At 40.0% G+C, this 23,723-nt stretch overlaps 1 protein-coding gene across 3 annotated transcripts in view; it reads right to left on the bottom strand.

The window, feature by feature from the left end:
• Positions 1-23,723, bottom strand: part of il1rapl2 (interleukin 1 receptor accessory protein-like 2) — a 446,246-nt gene that overhangs the window by 30,217 nt on the left and 392,306 nt on the right. For all 3 annotated transcript variants that reach the window (XM_087847635.1, XM_035910998.2, XM_006781884.2), the window contains exon 8: positions 8,085-8,217. In XM_087847635.1, the coding sequence (XP_087703761.1) occupies positions 8,085-8,217 (133 nt within the window). The remainder of the gene's footprint in view (positions 1-8,084; positions 8,218-23,723) is intronic.

Raw genomic sequence — 23,723 nt, 5'->3', positions numbered from 1 at the left:
TATGAATGAGGATTTTATCAACCTGACATTTTTACGTGCCCCAGCAGATCTATTAACGAAATCTTTCAGCGGTTCAGGAGGAAGATAATTATCTAACAAACATGCTGTGAACTGAACCCTCAGTCAGCTTTTAATACTTGAGTAATTGAACCTCAGAGCAAATTATCTGGGACTGGGACAGCACCAGAAGTGTTAAGTTGCAACTAAACAAGCTTTCAAAGTTTCACATGGGTAATGACACCAGAAGTCCTTAAAAAGTCATTATTTTTACATTAAGCTGTGATCACAGTCCAGGAACATCTTCACTATGTGGTGAGTTATACTTCAAGAGTGTTATGAGTTCTTTTATATGAAAAATAAAGACAATACAACGTTAAGTATAGAAAACAAATTTTACCGCAATGCAGCATCAGATTACTTAAAAAAATGAAAAATAAATTAAAAGTAATATTGTTGATGTTTAGCCTGTCTTGGTTTAGTTGCACGTTGGGGCGGGTTGGTTTGGATTTCTAGTAATTGGTTCAACCACACAAGAAGGCAGCAGGATTTTGGAAATAATGAGCGTTTTCAGTGCAGAATCAGCACTCTTGTCAGAAACAGGCGAGATGGTCCACAGGATTTTGTTATCCTTCTTCTGTACAGTATGTGCTGCATTGACTCAGCGTACAGTACAGTAATCCAGACTGGCCACATTGTAATACACACAGGGGTTGAACCACATGGGAGTTGGCACAGTCCAACCATGACAAGCAGCGATGAGACACTGTGTAGTCATTTTCCTGCAGCTCTGTTTGTAATTCACCACAGAAATGCACTGTATCTGTCACTTGAGGCTTGTATCCAAGTGGCTGCATGCAAAGAAAATTGACACGCAAACTTTCAGCACAGGCATTCCCATCGGGAATTGAACTTCTAACCTCCTAAATATTCATGCTTTCCTCTTCCCTCGTGGCACCAGAGGCACAGAAAGAGCGGTGAAGTCTCAATGCAGGTTGATAATGATGGATAACATTACAGAAAGGGTTATGAGACTCAAAATGTCAAATGTGCTGGAAGACATACAGCAAAGTGACTACCACCATCTCTGCATGTATATCTTTTTTTTCCTTGCTCCGTGTCAGAGATTTTCAGTGTGTGCATCACTTTGAAGTCTCCTAGGACAGTGCATCAGTGGTTGCTGTCAAAAGAGGAGACTTGCTAAAATGCTTAGTTTAAAACACATCACTCCTCACCCTTTTTCTCACCTTCTAGCCATTAGCTATCTATATCCTACATCTCCTTTCTTTCGCCTCTTTCTGTCCTCCGGCGATTTAATGGGTACATTTCAAAATAAAAGTCACTGTTGAAAGCACAAGTTTTTCTCCTCATAATCTGCACATCTTGGTGAACCTGACACCATCAGCCAAAGTATCCTTCCTCCCTGAGTTCAGCTGCATGTATGTACCAAGCTGTATCTCAAAGGTCAGCACTGTGTGCATGCTCATCATTTGTATCATCTTTGCCTTCACTTGTGTTGCTGTTCTGATGATATCAAGGCCTACATCTCTTGTTGTGGCTTTCCAATCACCCACAGCCAGTCCCAGCAGATGGCTTCCCCTCCCCAGGTCTCTTCTTGCTGAAAGGGAGTTGTTCCTCCCTGCCAATGTGAAGTGCTTGCTCATAGGGGTGGTTGTCTGATCAGCTGGGTTCCCTCTCAAATATAAAGTGCCTAGAGATGACTGTTGTTGTGGATGTGACCACACAGCTCACTTCAACCAAATGAACTGACTCACCAAATGGAATCAGGCCAAGTTTGCTTAACTGAACTTAGATCTAAGAAGGTCATCGTCGCTGGTCCCAAAAATCAAACAAAAATCACACACTGTGCTCTTCTATCATATCTATCACATCTCTGCTCTTCTCTTTCTCCGCTCATGTCTGAAGGCTTTGATAGATGTACAACTTTGATTTGAAAATAAAACACATCACAACAATTGCACTTTTCTTTAAACAATAAATCTGTCTTTGTTATTGAAACCGATACCTTAGATACACCCAGACCCAACTACGGTAGTACATATATATGTATCTATATATATCTACATCTATATATCTACATCTATCTATCTATCTATCTATCTATCTATCTATCTATCTCTCTCTCTCTCTCTCTCTCTCTCTCTATATATATATATATATATATATATATATATACAGTGTTGGGGAGTAACGGAATACATGTACCGCCGTTACGTATTTAAAATACAAAATATGAGTAACTGTATTCCGTTACAGTTACCGTTTAAAAAGGGGGTATTTAGAATACAGTTACTTTGTTGAAATAAATGGATTACACGGCGGTACTTCTCTGTTTCATAATGTCGCGGGTCAGGACTGTTTGGGTTTTGTTTGACAGCTACGTTCTGTTGTTCCAGGTGGCAGCGTTACGGTTGCCATGGTTACAGGGTGACGCTCTCTCTCTGCGTGTTTCCTGGGTGAGAGAGCGCCTGTTGTTGTGGTTGTGCTAAGCTAACAGGCAGAATGCTACAGGTATAGCTCTAAAGAATGTAGCATCATAGGCAGTGTAGTCCGTGCTGCAGGGAGAATGGACTGCCATACATGTTATGTGTCTGTGAGCGAGGGAGGGAGAAAAAGGAAAAGTACGAGCTGTCATCGAGCAGAAACGGGAGCTGGAAGCATGTAAATATAATAATAACCACTGCAGCCAAGAAGAGTGCCTGACGAGCCCAGTTGTAAGTAAGCTATTAAGACTCGACTGTACACCGTGTTCGTGTTTTCCTCCAAAAACAATAAGTTCCGTTGGAGCAGCCTTTCAACGCCTCTATCTGTCTCTCGCTAGCAAAGTTGACCCAGACAACAAAGTAAAGCTAGTTTTCGGCTACGAGCCCGACACAGAACCCACCGTATTAGCCAGAGGTCCCTTTACTACGGTTCGGAGCCGCGGACCTTCAGTAACAGTAATAAATCACAGCAATAGTACATTCATGTAGTTGTAAACAGCATGATAATATATTAAGTAATCCAAAGTATTCAGAATACGTTACTCTCATTGAGTAATGTAACGGAATACGTTACAGAATACATTTTAGGGCATGTATTCTGTAATCTGTAATGGAATACATTTTAAAAGTAACCTTCCCAACACTGTATATATATGTGTGTGTGTGTGTGTGTGTGTGTAGTTATTTTTTAGCATTTTCTTTGACACAGATACTGAGGACAGCCAGAAGGATAGATGGGTGGGATGACATGCAGCAAAGGGCCTAGGGCAGAATTGAATCCAGGTAGCTGCAAGAAGGAATAAGCCCAGAGTAGACGGTCTCACAGCTTATAAATCAAGTCAGCTATGGAATATTATTGATAGCAGATCCACCAGAGGAATGGGCTGGCAATATTTGACAGTCTGTTTGTGGCCTTATCCTATTTTCCCACTATCCCAAAAGTCTGGTACTACTCTCCTCCTCAAACAGATTCCCAGGTTTCCAATCCTACAACTCTTCACTTCATGTCAACAGTGCCCTTCTCCTCCTTCTGTACCTCCCTGAACTTCTCCACTGGAGTGTAGCGATAACACAGGTCAGACCTCTGAAGGTACCCTGTTGTACAGTATGTAGTAGCAAGATGTTTGCAGTACATCATTCAGTCTTCTAAGCTGCGAGCTGGACCCATCGTGGATCAAACAACTTGTTTCTGTATTATTGATGCTTTGTCTCCTCAGACCGTTGTACTTGTCACTGCCGACAGGAAGCATATAATAAACCTTTCTGTTTCAAGGTGTTCCCAATTGCAATGCAGACCTCAACTTTTTAACATAAAAAACCCTGCTTCCCTCCTACTTTAGCACCTAGAACGGGCTAACTAACATGCTTCATGACAAAGAAAATATAAGGTAAAATAATGGTTGATGATGAGGTTGTGAACAGTGAAGCAGTGAGGCTTTGACAGCAGTTGGACTGGACAACAGATGTGAATTTCAAGCAGGTAAAAAAAGGCCTCTCTGCATCAGCAGACATATGGGCTGCCTTCAAGTGAAAATGTGAAGCAAGCACTGGCCCAAGTGGAAATACTGTAATTACCAATTCATTGCACATGAACGAGCTGCGGACTGTGATAGCTGAGTTGCAGAAACGTGAAGAAGCTGGACAGCGGTGAAGCTGAGCTCAGCCAACAGCTGGAGTAAAACTGATGATACTGCTCATATATATTGTCTCGCCTGCTATTTTAACCCAACATACTTAAACTACTTAGACTATGGATTTACATTTTCCAGAAAAAGAAGTAAGGTTTCACAAAGAGAGGCACTTGTTGGCAGGAGTTTTTTCTCCACAAACTCGCAGCTTTATCACATCCTCTTGGGTGCTGCAGGGTGTGAGTGTGTCAGTAAGAGAGCAAGCCTTGGTAATTACAGGTATTCCCATTATCAGAGGCTACGAGACTGTGTTTGACACTATGCAAACAGACATAGACAAAGTTCTCGGGCCAGTGCTGCAGGACGTGGGGAAGGGAGCTTAAAGTGGACAGATTAATGGGCATCACAGCGGGAGTCGACCTGCTGGAGTGCGATTGTGGAACTTGGAATAGCAGTATGATTGGATCAGAGGTGGCCAGAGGACTGGACTGAAAGATTGAGAACTCATCAGGCAAAGGTTAATTTAATACTACGGGGCATGATTAGTTTCAAGTTTAAACACTCCTACTCATGTACCGTGCTGCTCTCTACAACATCATTTTCCCGGGAGAGAACATTTTCAGAGGGCAGGAGGTGGATTAGCAGTCGCAGATACATTCTTGAGGTTCCAGTCTTGGATTGGTAAACAGCTCTGCTGCTGGAGTGTCCTCCAGCAAGACACTGAAGGTCACCTGGTTTCAGAGCCACTGTTGCTATGCCGACTCTGACCTGTGACCTCCCCCATGAAGGGAGGAGGGCAAGAGGATTTCCCTTTAGGGGAGATAAACATTCATATCAGTATTGCTGTGCTCAGCTGATAACATGACCCGTGAAGGCTCTTTGAGCAGAAGTGAGCATTTTACTTTCTAATATTAAAGCTTTGATTACAGCTCTTAGAGTGTCAGTTAAAACACACTAATGCCCACGTGCTGCAGTTTGAACATTTAGATTACATTACTACGTTGCACTTTTTCTTTAACGTGATGGTGCAGAAGTATTGCTCAAAAGGGAGCAGCATTAACCTGAATAGGGGAAAAACAATGACACACACAGTGTAGATGGTACATTAATCATTGCCATTAATCATCTTTACAACCTGCTATTAACTGAGTTTAGGTAGTCCGCTTAAAGAAAACCAAACAGGCTTTTGCTTCTCATACGACTGCTTATTATGTCTAAAATTAATAAGCTGATGTGATAATCTAAAGTGGCCACGATTGGCCAGGTCACAGTGCAGGATGAAAACCAAACCAAATATATATCAGTTTAAATCATTTTAAAGATATAATGAAGGGAGAAGCAAAACTACAGACCACCACAGCCCCACCTGTGTGAACTGAATGAAACTTTTGTCCATCTCAAATCACCACGGGCACTCTGCCTGATCATCAAGAATACTCCTGCAAAGGCTCGGGTTTGAGTCCAACCCGTCACCCTTTGCTGTGTGTCTCCCCGCTTCTCCTTGCTTTCCTGTCTCTCCTGACTTTCACTATCCAATAAAGCCAAAAAAATATTATTAAATTATTAAACACAAAAATTAAAATTTCAGCAGATTGTCCTCTTCAAATAAAACCAAAATTCCAGATGGTACCTAAAAATATAACTCTGACAATAATTTTGTTAAATATTTTCATATTTTTCATTTCCAGGACCTGTGAGTTACAGTTACAGTACCAAAATCCAGCTTTCTTTTTGTATTACTGTAAAATTCAACAACACACCATTCAGAAATTGTTACTGGTTGTCTTTTGCAATGTAAAGTTTCTTTGTTAGTGTGTGATTTTTTTTTTTAAATTTAAAATTTTCAGACCATTTGAAATATATCTGGTCCACATTAAAGATCCTGATTTATTTTGATGTTAAGAAAGACCGGTGCAAATTTCAGGTTTTTATCTTTAATAGTCTTTGACATATTCATGTTCAAATGTTGACTCATATTTCAGTGCGTGGAAGTGGGCCGATGGACTATTTTTCAAAAAAGTGTATCTTAAAAACTATTTGATATATGAAGCTAAAACTTCCCAGCACTCAATATATATGTTCAAACTCTGGACCTTCAGATTGGAGTTGGCACGATGTGCGGTTGGAATGACCCATGGACTAAATGTTTTGCTCAGTTAAAACACAGGTGCTGAATTTGCAACAGCAGTCAGTATAGCATTTAGTACTCATCTACTAAACTTTGAACCCCATCAGACCTAAACTTTGCAGTTAGGTCTCCAACATGAACTCAGGTAGTAGCACATTATTTAGCTTGACTACTGTTGCTTAGAGGAGATGATGCAGCTGCAGCTATAACTGAAGTAGCTAAATCCATACACAAATTAAATATTATGATTCATGAGTCTGCAGCACTCATGCACATGAGTATTAACAGGTGAATTAAGAGTCAGGCTGAATTTGTCTGGTCTAATCCTGCCTACCTTATCCCATCTTACTTTCAAAGACCACTTCCAGAGCCTTTCACGGGCTCATTTATTTACAGAAAAGATGACCACCATGCTGCAGGCTGTTTGAAATACTTTGCTGTCTTAGATGCGCTGGGAAAGTCTGTCTGAACTTCTTGTGATCTCCACTAAGATTTGAAGTAGCTTTCTAGCTTCTTCACTTTGCAGAGTGAAAAAGGGCAAATGCTTTGAAATGAGGCAAGTTATATGAGATCACCCACTGAAAAAGAAAAAACACAGAAAAGCAGTGTGGTGTTTTATAGCACTCTAAATTTCAGGTATACTCAATAGATATCTGTGGTTGTCCTGGTCCCGCCCCTAAAGACCTAATCAGTAGCTGTAACTGTAACAGATTAACAAATCAAGTATTCACACTGATGCGTGTGCATACTTCAGGTCCTGACTGTTTCAGGTGTGTGACGTCAGGCGTATTGCTCTACTTGTTATCTCAGTAAGTATAAAAACCAAAAATCTATGTTGGATAACTGTGATCATTTGTTCTCTGTGCTCTGGTGGGATATACTTGAAATATGAAGCCATATTATTGTATACAAATACAACATACAGGGAAAAAAAGATTTTAAGCAAAGTCAACAAACTTTACCTGAATTAAGCTAAAACATTTCCCCCTGTACTGTGTGCATGCGCTGCAACGTGATTGGCTAATATGTCTCCGGTTTCAGTTGTTGATTGGTTCTTTTGGGACAGGTTCAGGACTCACAGACTTGAGGACTGTTTCAGTGCAACACGCAGGGGTGTAGCAAGTCAAGTTTCTACCTCATTTTACACCTTTTGCATTCACCCACTGGAGAAAGCAACAAGACCGCCATCATTCCCGCCTCCCGACTGAACAACGGAGATTAATTAAATAACATTTTTTGCTTTCAACTTCATCTTTTATAGATTTTGACGATAAACTGTTTTATGTGTAATTAATAGATGTTAGACATAATTGTCTTAACTCACATCGACTGTGTGTGTTTGCGTGTGTGTGTGCACATGTGTGTGCACATGTGTGAGACAATGTAAATTCTTTGATGGTTACCATAGCGATCCAGCAGGTTGTTCTAATGATATTTGATGCCCCGCAGACAATCAGGCTTTTCCCAATAGACTCCAATGTAATTGGTCCCAATAGGGGAGAAAATGAATTCAATTTAACTTTATTATTAGTATTCATAATTTTTTTTTTTAGAAAAGTTGAGAAGAAAGCTGTCAGAAAACCCTCAATGAGTCATAAATCACGAGAGACCAAATTAGATCCTGACAGTGTGAGGAGAGCAGCTGGAGTCGAGCCTATTCAGAAATTAATTAACAATAGAAACCTGTAAACTTGAGAGAATGTAATTGATACTGTCTTGCAGTAGATGTACTTAGAATTTACTTGCCCCCACCCTCAGGACACTGATTTCAGGATCATTTTGAGTATGTTACTGAATCAGTGCTTCTCTAGAAATTAGTTTACTTACTTCATTTCAGTTTCCTTAATATGCCCTGCAAGTTCTTCAACAAATTTTTCTCCTTTCATCCAGTAGATGATGGGCTTTCTGTTTTCTCCACTGTAGCCAAAAAATGCCTTGCAGTCCAGACTGAGAGGCATACCTGCAACACACAGCACAGCAATGTTAGACGCCACACGGTGCTGCACGGAGGATAAATTTGCACTGTTTTGCAGCTGAATCTTTAAACCAGCTGCAGTCCAGGCTGAAGGTAAAACAAACATTAAAGATGACACCACACTGAAAGTTGAGCACAGAAGGAGTCATTAAACAAATCTGGCACATTTTGGTTTATATCCTTTCTCATTTCTCCAAAGAGGTGTCCGGATGATAGTAGGAAGGCTGCCACCACAGGGAGCCAGTGCAGAAAACTACTCGAGGTGTGTAGCTGGGTGCCTGCAGGGTCCCTTTGAAATGAGAACCTGAAATAATTGCTGCCTCCTCCTGGTGACAGTAATATTACTTTAAAGAGAAGTGTGCAAACACATTTCTGAAATCATGAGAGGAAAAAAATCACACTAGGTAAAATACTGCTGTGTATCATAAGCTGCAGCACTGCCAACCTTTCACCTGAGCAAATGAGTCTGTGGCAAGAGGTGGCATACACAGGAAATGTAGTGTTAGTGAGGCAAACACGTGTCAGCACCAGTGGATTTTTTTTTTTTATCTTACATGGTAAATATATGATTTTCCTAAGGATCTACAAATCTACTTCATAAGATCCTCCTGTACGGTCCCCTTGATTTTGCTAGCCCCAAAATATGAATGCAGGGTCCAAGACCTGGACCTTCAAGTGCTTATTTCCTGAAGTCAAAGGAAAAGCTGTGTGCTTAGTTTGTGGAGAGCAGATTGGTATGTTTAAGGGTTAAAATTTGAATCATCATTATGAAACTAAACACAGAGAGAAATACGAGAAACTGACTGATGCAAAGTGGGATTAGACATCAGAACCTTTGCTAGCAAAGCTGCAAAAGCAATGAGGACTGTTTTTAAAATTCAGGGATGATTTTCCTCCAAATCACAAAAACGGTGAAATTTTCTGTGATAGCAAGTAAGAAAGAATGTCGATGGACTCCTAATATGACCTGAGAAAAAAGAAGAATGTGCTTGAACTGTAAAACAGTCACTTTTCAAATGAATCTGGAGCTTTTGTTGAAAAGCAAAGTGAACAGTTTTCTTTTTCTCAGCAGCTCTGGAGAGCGATGTGACACAGACCACTACATACCTGGCAGCTCTGTACTCAATGAAAGGGGCTGTTACAAGAAGTTATTTGTTTATAGAGCTAACTGCATGCTTGGACAAGTTTTCTGACAAACTTGAACAGTTCACTGGATTTTAAGTGACTCAATTTGACTCTCAGACACAATTGTGTTTGCGTATGTAATTACTGTGAAAAAAAACCCCTATTGTTTATATTCACATTCACATTATGTGGCAGCACACCTCTTAACTGGCACTAGAAGGCATGAGCACATCACCCCTGTCCTCGCTAACTTATCTCATCAAATATCGCATTGATTGATCGCATTGATAAATTCATCATTTCAGGTTTATAGCGCCATGATATTAAAGTTTAAATTAGCCACACATTTACTGACAGAATAGAAAATGTTTTGAGTCGATTCATATTCACTAATATGCCGCTTGTGGCAGATGGCCCCCCCTCCCTGAGCCTCTGGTTTTCCCACTTTCACAGAGTGCTTGCTCAGAGGAGGCTGTCGGATTGTTGGGGTTTTCTCTGTATTGTATGATTTTTACATTCCTATGTAAAGTGCCTTGGGGTGACGGTGATTTGGAGCTATATAAATAAAACCGAATTGTGACTGAAGTGCAAATTTTCAGCTTTAATTCAAGGGGTTTAACAAAAGTATTTCATTAAATTCAGTTGCATAGTGTTCTTGCAGCTTAATTAGTTTGAGCCATGAAGCTTTGATTCTGCAGAGCTCCATATTCAACAGATGTGTACCTTTAATGTATTACTGCTGGAAGAATCAATCAGCAATACTATGAAATCACATGTAAATACACATCTATGGGCAGACAGTATCCACACACCCTCATGTAAGACCTTGAAACCCCCATCACTCTATGATTACAGCTATCAGTGGTGATGATGGAGTATTAATGAGCATTCTAATGAGCACTACCTCGTTAGGCAGTCAATTAGCAGATAATTATGATAGACCTTGGTATTATCATAATGATAACTCTGTCAGCACAGTCATGAACTAACAGTGAATGTTAACATTCGGTGTATGTCTGTGTGTTTGTTGTCAGTTTTGACTTAAAGTTAACACTTAAGGTGTTGTTTTTTCATGAGTGGGAAAAGCAGCTTCTTCCTTTCAAGCTTTGGGGGGTAATTATCTTTTTCAGAAGAAATTCAAAACATTTAGAGCAGCAAAAGTAAAAATCTTCACAAACTGGTTACAGGTTGAATAAACATAAGGTTTCCTTCAGTTGGTCAATGCCAAAACGCAACTGTTTTCATATGGAAATGTCTTTATGTTTGGTGTCACTGCGCTGCTTATTTTGATTGATGGAAAAGGACGAGGAGGCTTTGACTTCTGCCAGTCTCAAAATTATAATTTCTAACAAACTCAGAGAAAAAGTGCCCACTGAAGCCTCATATGTCTTGCACACACATGTGTGTGTGTGTGTGTGTGTTGGTGGGCTCGCGGTGGGATTTTTCTTTTTTTTACCTTTGAGCCTAGTCAGACATCATCCTGCAGTACAGGCGTATAAATACACACACACTTTAGAAATCAGTTAAAAAAGAAAAAAAAATCTGGCTTGGAGTGAAATTAGTTTAGCTTGATTGTGTGTGTGTGTGTGTGTGTGTGTGTTTGTGCGAGTAAGTAGGTGTGTGTATTTGAGCTCTGCAGTAATTGATTAGCACCCTGAGGGTGTGTTTGTGTTCTCAGCATGCTATGGTGATTAAAATCATCAACTTTGTTTGCACTTGTGTGGCGTGAGGGTGTGTGTCAGTGTGGGCGAGTGACTTTGTGTGTGCGTATCTCTCCAGTAAATAGAAACGCAGCCTGCATTTAATACAGCTGAGTCGAGTCACCGTTCCTATTTGTGGCTGTAGCGGCAGGATATTTGTGAGAAGCTGAGGAAAAACGAGGGCTGGTGCTGTATTGTTGTCATTAATAAGAAAAACTGAAAGGAATTTTCTCAAGTTGGTGCATCACTGTTTCACACTGCTCCTCTGTGTGATCACAACTATGTTCTGTTTTCTTTGGTGTGACAAACAGAGGAAGGACTCACTCTCCCAGATCACAAGTGAGTTTGCAAACAGAAGTCATGTGACCACAAAGTCAAATTCAATCTGATTCCACCTCTTTGTATCGTTATTGTAGCCCGACAGCCTTGTCTGTACTCCTCAGTGTAGCGTTGCTGGCATTTAGAGATGCACATAAAGAAGCAGCTGAATATTTGAATCGGTCCAGACTTTGCTTTGCCCTTGGTTTAGTTTTTTAAATTCATTTTTTATCCAAGCAAAAGGAGCTGCTGGTATCAGACATCAACATCTGTTTCCTTGGGCCCGTCTTGTGCGTTTTGAGGTCCTTTCCTGTCAAAGGCTCGTACTGCATTCTAACAGTGAAAAGTTCTCATTGCTGTTCATTTATTACACTGGGTTTATTAATTTCAGATACATCTAAAGAAATGAACAAATTAATTTAATCTTGAACTGAAGGAAACCACTCTGAATTTGAATGTTGTGGGAATGCACTTAGCATCCTCATCAGGATAGCGCCTGTGTGTGAAGTAAGCAGCACTGTAAACTGCTATCGAAGTGCAGGTTAATGAGTGTCCACAGTAAACTGTAGGCAACACAGAGAACTTTCACAAACTCAGAGGTGTTAATGCAAAACCTGGATTTTGTCCTGGTGGTTCACGCAGTGAGCAGTGCCGTTGTCCTTTGCAGTTTAGAGCACTTTGTTGCCTTTCACAGTTTCAGTTTCAGCTCCACATAATTTTTTTTTAGATCACTAAAACTACCAAAGCAGACAAATGTTTCTAGCAACATAAGCCATTAAAAATTTGCAAACAAAATGTGTAACTGTTGAACTTTAGTGTACAGCCTGTGTGGACAAATTTGTATGTTGACCCATTATTGCTCAAACTAGAGTAATAATAGGATGCCAACCTCCTTGCAACTAGTAAACATCAATGGTTCCTCCGTGATTGTATTGATTTATTTTTCTGTCCGAGACCCATTGCAAGTAGTTGACCAATCGCTGATGGACCTCTTTCAAAGGCAGATGCACAGGTTGCTTGGTGGGAGGCAATCTGCCTGCAAACACTTGCACTGTGACTCAGACTGATTGCAGTCACTCTCAGCCAGATTGGTGAGAGTTTGCAAATAATTACCAACTAATTTATGAATGTTGACAGATTGCTAACACATTGTAATCAATGAAAGTCAGGTTGCACCAATCAGGACAACTCATCTGCTTTGTGTCAATATGCAACAAACGGCTCGACTCAGGTGGTTGTCAACTGGTTGTATTCTAGTTACATCGAGTGGACGAACTTTCAGTTTCAAATCTATGAGATTCTTGCTGAACTCTGAAAGTAAGAAGTTAATGTGAATCTCTGTGCATGTAAATGGCAACAGATTTGTGATTTTCACCACTGAATCACTAACCGACAGCAGACTGAATCTGTTTTGTTGCCGTTTTATTGCCTCCTCGATGCACCAAGACGGCAAGTGACTGCAGATTGGCTTTGCCAAAACATTAAACAGGCCGTCCACACTTAAACCCCTCAGTGTGGATGATGACAATCTGTCTTTAAAAAGAAAGAATTTTGCATTTGCTCAGGATATCTTTGTCTAAAACCAGGTAGCAGTGATGATGTAGTGACATAACCCCAAAGGAGGTTTGCATCTCCTGCGGGAATTGAACTAGCGGGCTTTGGCTTGTCAAGTGAATGAGCAAACCACTACACATAGGCACATAGTGGCATGACTGTCTAATATTACATTTAATATGAATCTTACTGTTACCCCATATTTGGTGGATGTACAAATCAGCTCTTGTTTGTTTTAAGTTGACATTTAAAATCGGTCTCAAATGAACAGCAGAGTCACTGAACACCCACCTGTTCTGAATTATGTCATTTGTTTTGACAGCAATATCCCAAATTCCAGGATGAACTGAATTGCGATGCCAGCAATATTTCATATAGATGAAAAGTGAGGAAAAGGGACACGATAAGATGGGAAATTCATATAAATCTGGTGTCTGTCTTACTCACTTCCTGTAAATCTTATAGCTGGTATTCACATCATTAGTCTGTTTCACTTGTCACTCTTTGGGGTTCCCTGTTCTCTCTTTGCTTTTCACATTTTATCACTAAAATAGATCCTCGCTCAAATCTCCTCGCCTCCCAGCCTTTTCCCTCTGTGCGTCAGGATGTTTTTGTCGTCATGCTGTCCCTCGTCTGTCTTTTCATTTGCTTGCTCTCCCTCTTTCCTTTTATAGAAATCTTTCACCTGCAGCGTGCTTTCTATGTGCGGACAAATGCATATTTTATTATGCAAATCCAGGTGATTTTATGCACCTTACACGAGAACTGTTGCAAAGAGTACGGCAGGCAGAATAATCAAAGTACTTCTGAAACAGTATATGTCAATGAGATCATTTTTCTGGACAGCATACCAAACACGTGTGTGTGTGTGTGTGTGTGTGTGTGTGTGTGTATGTGTGTGTCTAAAGGAAATGACAAAAGAGCAGAAAACATTCAGGTAAAGGATTGTAGGAGAGAAGTAGGACAACTCTTAACGAGGGAAATGAATCATTGAAAACTACCTTCACACACTCACTCACTCACTCACACACACACACACACACACACTGAGAGAATCCTCCATCACTTGACTTGACAAGTACGGTAAAAAAAGAAAAAACAATCACTTAACAGACCCAGAATTACTTTGACTGTCATATATTTTTATATTCCCCCATCATCTGCGATTCACCCTTTTATTAAACCTTGGCCTACTTAACACCAAGATTAATGTTAAATACATATTATTGGATTGAATTGTCCCTTCTCCCCTGGATATTTATGGTTGTCAGAGGAAACCTGGCTGTGTTTCAGAACAGATACTTAAGTTTCAATTAAGTCATTTCAATGAATTACTGGATGGTTTTTATCCAATGATTGATTCAACTGTTTCTACTCTGGCAGGTTTCTAAGAGTGAAGACAGACCGAATGATTCAATAAAATTATATTGGACCAATACGAGTTCTGGTGGATATGAAGGACCGAACAGAACTCTGTGGGAGAACTGTGAAGCTCCTGTGAGCCAGTAATTAAAACCAACAGCAACTGTTCATATCTGTTTAAAAACCCTATTGTTATTGCTCTCTCCCTATTGATTTTAATAGAGGCTTTCAAAAAACTGCCTGGATTTGATCTGTTGTACCCCTGTGTCATCCTGTGTCACATAGCCAGTGTTGGGGAGTAACGGAATACATGTACCGCCGTTACGTATTTAAAATACAAAATATGAGTAACTGTATTCCGTTACAGTTACCGTTTAAAAAGGTGGTATTCAGAATACAGTTACTTTGTTGAAATAAATGGATTACACGGCGGTACTTCCCTGTTTCATATTGTGGCGGGTTAGGACTGTTTGGGTTTTGTTTGACAGCTACGTTCTGTTGTTCCAGGCGGCAGCGTTACGGTTGCCATGGTTACAGGGCGACGCTCTCTCTCTCTGCGTGTTTCCTGGGTGAGAGAGCGGCTTTTTGTTGTTGTGCTAAGCTAATAGGCAGAATGCTACAGGTATAGCTCTAAAGAATGTAGCATCATAGGCAGTGTAGTCCGTGCTGCAGGGAGAATGGACTGCCATACACGTTATGTGTCTGTGAGCGAGGGAGGGAGAAAAAGGAAAAGTACGAGCTGTCATCGAGCAAAAACGGGAGCTGGAAGCATGTAAATATAATAATAACCACTGCAGCCAAGAAGAGAGCCTGACGAGCCCAGTTGTAAGTAAGCTATTAAGACTCGACTGTACACCGAGTTCGTGTTTTCCTCCAAAAACAATAAGTTCTGTTGGAGCAGCCGTTCAACGCCTCTCTCTGTCATTCGCTAGCAAAGTTGACCCAGACAACAAAGTAAAGCTAGTTTTCGGCTACGATCCCAACACAGAACCCACCGTATTAGCCAGAGGTCCCTTTACTACGGTTCGGAGCCGCGGACCTTCAGTAACAGTAATAAATCACAGCAATAGTACATTCATGTAGTTGTAAACAGCATGATAATATATTAAGTAATCCAAAGTATTCAGAATACGTTACTCTCATTGAGTAACGTAACGGAATACGTTACAGAATACATTTTGGGGCATGTATTCTGTATTCTGTAATGGAATACATTTTAAAAGTAACCTTCCCAACACTGCACATAGCTAGCTTATTTGACCTCTGGACTGTAAGGGGGTGTAATAATCTTCCCTTAGTTTCCTCAGTAGGTTAGAACAATCTTAAGGTGGCACATTTATTTGAGGAGTAGCATGACACAGTCCAGTTTGGCTTTTAGTTATTTTGACTGTGTTTAGACAGGTTGCAGTCATAGACTGTATCTAAAAGATGGAGGTGGCCTCTCAGTTTGTAAAGTGAAGTGCACACAGAGGTGTCTTTGATATCATTGACTTTACTGTGTGATTACAGCCTCAGTCACTAATTTTCATGTCATATTGAATATGACATGATGATATTGACGATATTGTACTATTTATATGCCAGCTTGAAATATGGAGAGCCATTATATCTTATTCCAGGTAGACAGTAAACATATTCCTCTGCCTCTCTGTCCGCCCTCTACATGCTGCCTTTTTAGGACCCAGCAGATGTTGCAGCAAAGACCCTATCCACTTCTGACAGCTAGCCACAGTTAGACAAGGCTTGCATAAGCACATTGTTTAATTCTGGCAGCAGCATGCTCCAGTGACACTGATTTAACCAACGCACTGATCCTTTCCACATAAATCTTGCCTCTGTACTAGAGAGTTAAAAAAAATCTGCAAGAACTGCACACGGCTGGAAAAACACTCATACTCTTAACAAGTCCAGACAGCTCCTCTGGAGCCAGATTGTACTCTGGCCTTAATTTAGGAGCACCAATTGTCAAATATTGCTAAAAACTCTTGTCACATACCACTGGTTCTCACCATAGAGGTCTGGACCTTCAGGGGCTTGCTAAATAGCCTGGATTTGTGAAGCAGTGAAAAGACTCCAGTGACAGGAAGAACATAAATACTGAATTTACAAATAGTGTACTTGTATATTTGATGGGCACGTTGCATAATCTATAGGGATTATGCACTGTGGCTAAGAGGTTAATTATCATGTCTATTCCCAGGTTAGGGGCCCTGATAACACGCAGCATAAAATTAAATTATCCGTCTAAAGGAAAGAAGGGAAGTGCTGAAGGGAATGCAGTTAGGTGCATGGATGAATCGCGGCAGCTGAACCTTGGTGATAATATGTTCCAGAGCACAAGTCATTATTATAGGTTTATATATACTTTATGTTTCTCTTAACAGTTTATGGTACACTTAATGGTCTTGACATTACATGGGTACACCCGTGACTTTATATTCCAAGACACTTGCTCAGATTTTATGCACTTTGTTCAGAAAGGGGAGCTCTTTGTGCACACAGCCCTGCCGACTAAGATCAGTCTCACATCACACATGTCGCACGTTCTCGAGTAAAAGAGAAAGTCATCCAGAACTGAAACATAGACTTCCCATCTGCTTGTCACTGCGTGTTTCTGTCTCCCTCTTAGACACGCGCACGCACACTTTCTGAGGAATGATCCATCTCAGTCCATCTGTTCATTTAAAAGCACACACAGTGTAAGACCTTAAGGTGATTTTGAAATGCTGTGGGTGTGTGTACGTGTGTCTGTGTGTAGACCAGGTATGGGGTGTGTGGGGGTTGTCTTGGTAACAGCTGAGTTTCGGGTCTTGGGCTCTAAGGGAACGCAGCTGCACATGGCAACACAGATGGTGCCTCAGACACAGGCGCGCGCACACACACACACGCACACACAAGCTGAATGCTCACATACAGAAATGCATGTTCACACACTTAGGCCAAGCGCACATACACACACAAACACACACAAACACACACACACAGCCACGTGTAAGTAAGTGGGCAGCTCAGCTGTAACCTGGGAGGCTGTTCATGCTTTCATTTCTTCTATTTCCAGACATCCTGCCTCTAACAAATTATTCCATTTTAATTTTCAATCCTTTCTATTTTTAGGGAGGCTCTACGCCGCACCGACTCTCCTCAGAAACGCCATCCTTTGTGCCAGATACATTTTTAGGGGAAAGTCACTGTTGTTGGTTGCCAAGCGGTCAATGCTGTAATTTCTCTCTTTCTTTTATTATATGCTGCATTTCCTTCTCCCTAACTTGAATTTCCATAAGTGTTTTCAGCTGTACCTGGAGACGAGTGTTTTGACCGATGCATTAAACTATATATTTTAGATATAAGTGTTAACAGCCACCATTTTCTGAAATTTGATGTTTGAGAATAATGTATTTTGTCATAAATTCTGTTTATTTTGAAAACCTCAACAGGATCTTCAGCTTTATTGTGAAAGGATTATGTGGAAAATAAACAAGTGGATGGCGGAGCCACACGCTGGGTTTACTGTTGTTGTTGCTAACGACAAAAAACAGTTGCTTGTCCGACTGTAGTGTGGTTATATTAAATATATTAGAGAAAGAGAGAACTAAAAAATTAATATAGCCACTACGGTGACCATCAACACGATGAAAAAATATTGCCGTAAACAGTTTATTTTACGACACCACGAAATAAACAACAGCGTAAAATGAACCAATAGACGTTTTAATATCGTCATCCGATATAAATCGTTGTATCAAACAGCCCTCTGTCTGTGCACTGGAGCAGGAGCTCTGTTTCGATTAGCTTAACAGTGGGAGCAGCTATAGTTGCTACAGCTATTGCTCGTCCAAAGTTAAAATACATTTCTGTCCATATCTTTAAATTCTGCACAAAATAGAATTTAAAATGAGTGTTTGTTGTTTTAGAATAGTTTGAGCTATCTGTATTTCCCAGTGCTTCCAGTCTTTTTGCTAAGCTAATTCACACTAAGCTAATCAACTCAACTCTTTAAGCAATCTGGTCCTTCTCCTTTTACTTCTGGGACCATAAAGACATTTTTACCCAAAGAGCTACTGCTTACTGGATATGTTCTCTTTTTCAGAACATTCTCTCTAAACCCCAGAGAAGGTTGTGTGAGAAAAGATTCTGAATACTCAAGACAGGCCAGCCTAGCACCAACAACCATGCAGCATACAAAGCCACTAAAATCACCTTTCTTGACAGTTCTGGCTCACTCTTTGAACTTCAGACTGTCGTCAAGACCATGTCTACATGCCTAAATGCACTTAGTTGCTGCCAATGTGACTGGCTAATTAGACATTTGCATTAATGAGCTGACCACTTAAACTGCTCTACAAGTTCTACAGTAACATTTTTCTAGCATAGTAAAATGCTATAATATGCAACGGTGTCGTTTTTAGATGTAAAATTTATGTTTAATTAACACATTAACTTAGTATCTTCAACAGATGGTATTAGAGTGCAGAGGCCAAGCTAATTTAGTTTTGATCAACCATACAGTTTTAGAACCCATAAACGAGGTTCCATCACTAACCATGATGAGCTGGTTCTGATGGGATTTGAGCCTATTAAACCCCTTAATGTACTGAAATACTCATGTATACACACTCACACAGACAGTTTAATAAGGTAGCTGGCAATTCAAAAACAAATGGTTTATTTTTAAATTATCATTGCAGTTAAACATTTTTAATACTGATGGAAAATCAGAGAAAGTTAAAAAAAAAAAGAAGAAGAAAATGAATCCAAAAGTTCAAAAGTTAATGAAAGTATTGCGAGTTATTTCACAGAAGTCCACTTTTAACATGTTTCCAGTGATATGGAACTGTTTGAAAGCCTCCTGCAGATTTTCAATATAATTTGACATTACACTCCTTCGAGAGAAACTGCATATTATTTGATAAATATGAGATGGGGAATCATTCCTTGAAATGCAAAGGCCCAATTTCCTGTCTAACAGGAAATGAAGCTGCCACAAAGTTGGAAAGAGTCATATTTGATTACTGTGAATAAACTAAATATTTTTCTCTCTTCATATCTGACTTTATCACTCTTCCTTCATCGTCCTCTTCGTCTCGATTCATCCCCACAAACAAACACTCCCAGTCACACAGTGATACCACGTGAGGTGATTCCCATGAAAATAATAACTCTCCCAGGAAAGTAATAAAGGGAAATCCAGCCTCCTTCTCTGTCCATATTTGGCCATTTTCTGACAGCTCTAATTAACCAAGTCCTTAATGCATCTATACCTGACACTTGATTAGCTGGGGGGCTGGCCTCGTTAAGAACGGTTTTAAATTAACAGATGAAATTAGATTGGAGATTACATCAGATATGCTTGACAAGGTTAATTAAATGACCAGCCACAAGGGGAGTGTGTTAAATCCAACATCTCCAACAGATTCAGAACTGATATAGTTTGGTTCCTGATTCTAAATTACAGCAAAGTACAAAATGTTAAGACACTGTCAAATATAAATAAAACAGCTATGCAGATTAATGATACCTTAGGAATGGAAAGGTTAATGCAAACAGCAAATGGTGGATAGTTTATAATATTGACAGACTCAAAGTATCTGGAAAGTGGTCCTAAAATGGACTGGGCTCAGTGGTATGGGCTGAGGAACACTTCTGAAAATTACTATCAGGAAACCGAAGTGGTCACTGTATCCAGCGTGAATTTCAAAGGGTAGCAACTTGATGGTATGAGTACACACAAGTGCACATGGGTGAAGGCATCAGTGATGGTTAATGGTATGGTTTGTGAGCTATATTAGTTGCAGTTTCAATAGGGCAAGACACGCCAAACTGGAATGGTAAATGGACTGGTTTGTATATAGTGTTTTTCTACTCTACTTTCTACTCAAAGAGCTTTATACAACCCCATTTTCATATGCCTAAGTGTTTTCTATTCACTACCAGGGGCAACGTGGGGTTCAATATTCTGCCTAAGGATACTTTGCCATGTAGACTGGAGCAGCTAGCGATCGAACAGGCATGACCTTGTGACCTTGTCATTTTAAAGCTCAGTTTTTAAAACCTTACAATGTAACTACAGCCCAGCACATCCAGCAGTATATTAATGACTAACCTCGTATTGTGGATGGATGATCTCAGTTGTTCTCCTGACTGAAGTTTGGTCCGTTTACAACATCCTGCCATCGATTGCATTTGTCTCTAACCATCGGGAACCCTCATGTTAACTTTTATTGAGTGGAAAAAAGTTAGCGTTCATCCTCCAGCTTCACTGTGTTTATGTTATGCTAACACAGCTGTGTAGCTAGCCACCACGCAGCACATCATTATATACCAGCTAGTCCAACTTCAGTAACCCTACAAACGTCACTGCTGTTTAGTTTTCTGTCTTCATTCATGTTGGAAGTGATAGCAGAGCTATACGTTTGAATTTTTTCAGAAATCTCTCAGTCAGAACATCATATCATGTTTAGGTGGAAACTAGCGAGCTAACTTCCTGCTAACTCCTAACTCTGTTAATTGAATAAATTCAGTTTTTATGGATGCCTGGATGTTAAACTTAATTGTTACACCTGGTAAAGCAGCAACGCTGATCATTTTATTACAGATGAAAGAATTTAGACAGTTTTTAACTCTCAGTGATGCCGCAGTGTTGGTTTGACTGAAGCAGAGTTTGGACCCGGAAACGGCTAATGACTTAAAGACTGAACTGCAACACTGTAACAAACATGTCCCATTTAAAATGATCAAATATTTTTTTTAAAAATCCCCCATGCTTTTCAGTTTCTTATCAATTGCTAACAAGGTTATGGAAGCAATAGAGGTTTCTTGTAAGGCAGGAGGGATTTCTATACTGCTTCTGGGAAAGGTCTGTCTGGAAGTTGGGGGAGACACACTGAGGGGTTTTGAACAATTTGTCCATCTTAATAAATAAACATCAATGTCTAGAGTTTGGACAATTTTGCTTCATATTAAGCCAGAAGATGTGTGTAAGCCTGCAGTCCAACCAAGGTATGTCCCAAGCCACCACTGGAAATAAGGACAGAAAAGATGAATAAAAATGATAATAGGAATGAACAGATGGTTTTAGCCTTTGGGGTGGTTGGCTGTGAGCAGAATAAAGAAACAGGAATCAGGAGGGGAAGTAAAATAAAGGATGAAGAAAAGAGAAATCAAGAAAACCCACATGAGGTTAGGAGTACTAATAGTTTTGGTCTCAGTGGTGAAACTGTGTGTGTGTTGAGGGGTTTTCATGACAGAACTGGGTGGGAGGTGATGGCTGACTGACAGCTGTTACCCGAGAGTCCCAAATGATCCAAGAGTGTTCTACTTCTCTAGCTTAGAGCCAATGGTGAACAAAGTAAACTAAAACAGGATAGCGCTGAAAATTAAATTTGGTCCCTGATTTGTGTGACTCATTTGTGGTTTGAACAGCTGTAGGCCTTCAAATGACTGGACAGATTTAATTTTGTAAATAGTTTTAGGCTGCAGCTATTGTAGCATTCCCAGTTGAGCAGATCCTCATAGACTAGAGAGAAAGTTTGGTTTGTCGTTTAAAGGAGACCTGTTCCTCCAGTCCAACTTTAATCCTCGAGCTAAAGTAGATATACATGTAAAATATATATTAGACATTATTTACTTCAAAATAATACACATTTATATCATACACAGCCTTGTTTTGAATAATAACAAACAAACAAAAACTATTGAGTTCTTATCTCTTTTTGGCCAAACTTCAATTTCCTCGTATTACCTGGTTTCAAAAAGGTGTGAACAGCAGGGACTGCAGTGCAGGCAATACTATTACATTCAATGGTTTCAATATCTGAAAGGTTCAATAAGGGCATGCTCCAATATAAACGTATCTATCTATCTATCTATCTATCTATCTATCTATCTATCTATCTATCTATATATATATATATATATATAGAGAGAGAGAGAGAGAGAGAGACAGACAGAGAGAGAGACAGAGAGAGAGAGACTGAGTAGTAGTAAACAAAGGTACTGAAGGTTCATTGTAATGGACTGGCAAAATGTCTATGGTATACCCTGCTTCTCACCTTATGATAGTCGGGTGGGGCTTCACCCTCCCCGAGGCCCCGAAATCCCAATTTAGATAAGTAGAAGAAGATGAACGGATGGGTAACAGGTTCAGCTTTCCTAGGTTAACTGGTGACTTTCAATTAGGTGCTGGTGTGTTTCTGTGAGTGTGTTGTTTTCTCTAAACACTCTAATGTGTTCTCAGTTGACTTAATTTATCACTCATCAAGCCTCTAAAATGACATATAGAAGCTTTTCTGACACGACGTTACCATGGCAGGACACCTTTATTCATCTGTACTGAATATCCGCAGTTGAAACCTGAGCCACGGTTAAACATTTGTTAGTTTTAGCAAAAACAATCTTGGGTGATTTGGAAAAGGGCTGTTTGGATATCATTACCTACCACTAATGCTGGAATTATCTCTGCATCTCTAGATACACCTTGGCATCCTACAGCGAGGATGATGACACTACATAGTTTTAGGAACATGCTGTGCCGGTCTGCATGTCAATCAACCTGATTTGTCGGTTTAGCTCCTGTTGAGAAGTAGGTTAGACACAAAGCAGTACAAAGAAAGCTAAACATTACACAAATAAATAAATGTTACATGAGTCAGATCAGACTCGTTAGCATTATCCCAACAATGACAATTTTATCATCAGCTCAGTGTCAAAGCAGTCTGCTGTGGCAGTGTCTGTACTGACCTAATGTTCACTCTTGTCACATGCTCTTATTGGCGGATGTTGGGCTCAAATGAACTGCCAACACTATCTGAGAGCTCAGAGTACAAGCAGTGCAAAAAGAAAACAGTGTCATCTAAGCTCCAACTGTTGCCTTAGTCATTATTCAGCTGCAAACCAAATTATGAGAGTACATGGTTGTGAGATCAGCCCATTATTTGAATGAATAACAAAATTAAGACTCAAAGTAGCATGCAATAAATGTATGCATATGTACAGAACAATGTGACCATCTGCTTTTTGTTGCCAAAACCAAACAACTGTGATGCACCGTGTATTCTGACACCTCACATTCAGAATCACCTGCAACCTCTGTTAAAATTTTGAGGACAATAACAAGCATGCAGTGGTTAAAAATGCTAAAACAGAATCAATCTAAGGTATTTGTGAAACAATGTTTTCAGAGTTGGCAGCCGCCATGAAAGTCAGTTGATGGTCTACCAGGAGAGCAGTCTTTACTGTATTCTCAAAGCAATTTTAACTCAATATGCAAGGGCATTTACACTCCTTGTAGGAGAAAATTGTAGGCACGTCATTTGGTTTTACTCATATTTATAACTAGCCACATTTGTGAGCTCTTTTATTCAACTTAATACATCAGCTACATCAGGAGAGAAGTGCAAAGAAAATAGTCGTAGGACTTTTGGAAATTACCTTCAA

The sequence above is a fragment of the Neolamprologus brichardi genome, chromosome 2, assembly GCF_056152115.1.
Source record: "Neolamprologus brichardi isolate AB-2024 chromosome 2, ASM5615211v1, whole genome shotgun sequence".
NCBI classification, from domain to species: domain Eukaryota; kingdom Metazoa; phylum Chordata; class Actinopteri; order Cichliformes; family Cichlidae; genus Neolamprologus; species Neolamprologus brichardi.
The sequence above is the reverse complement of the archived record's forward strand: the minus strand, read 5'-3'. Positions and strand labels throughout refer to the sequence as shown.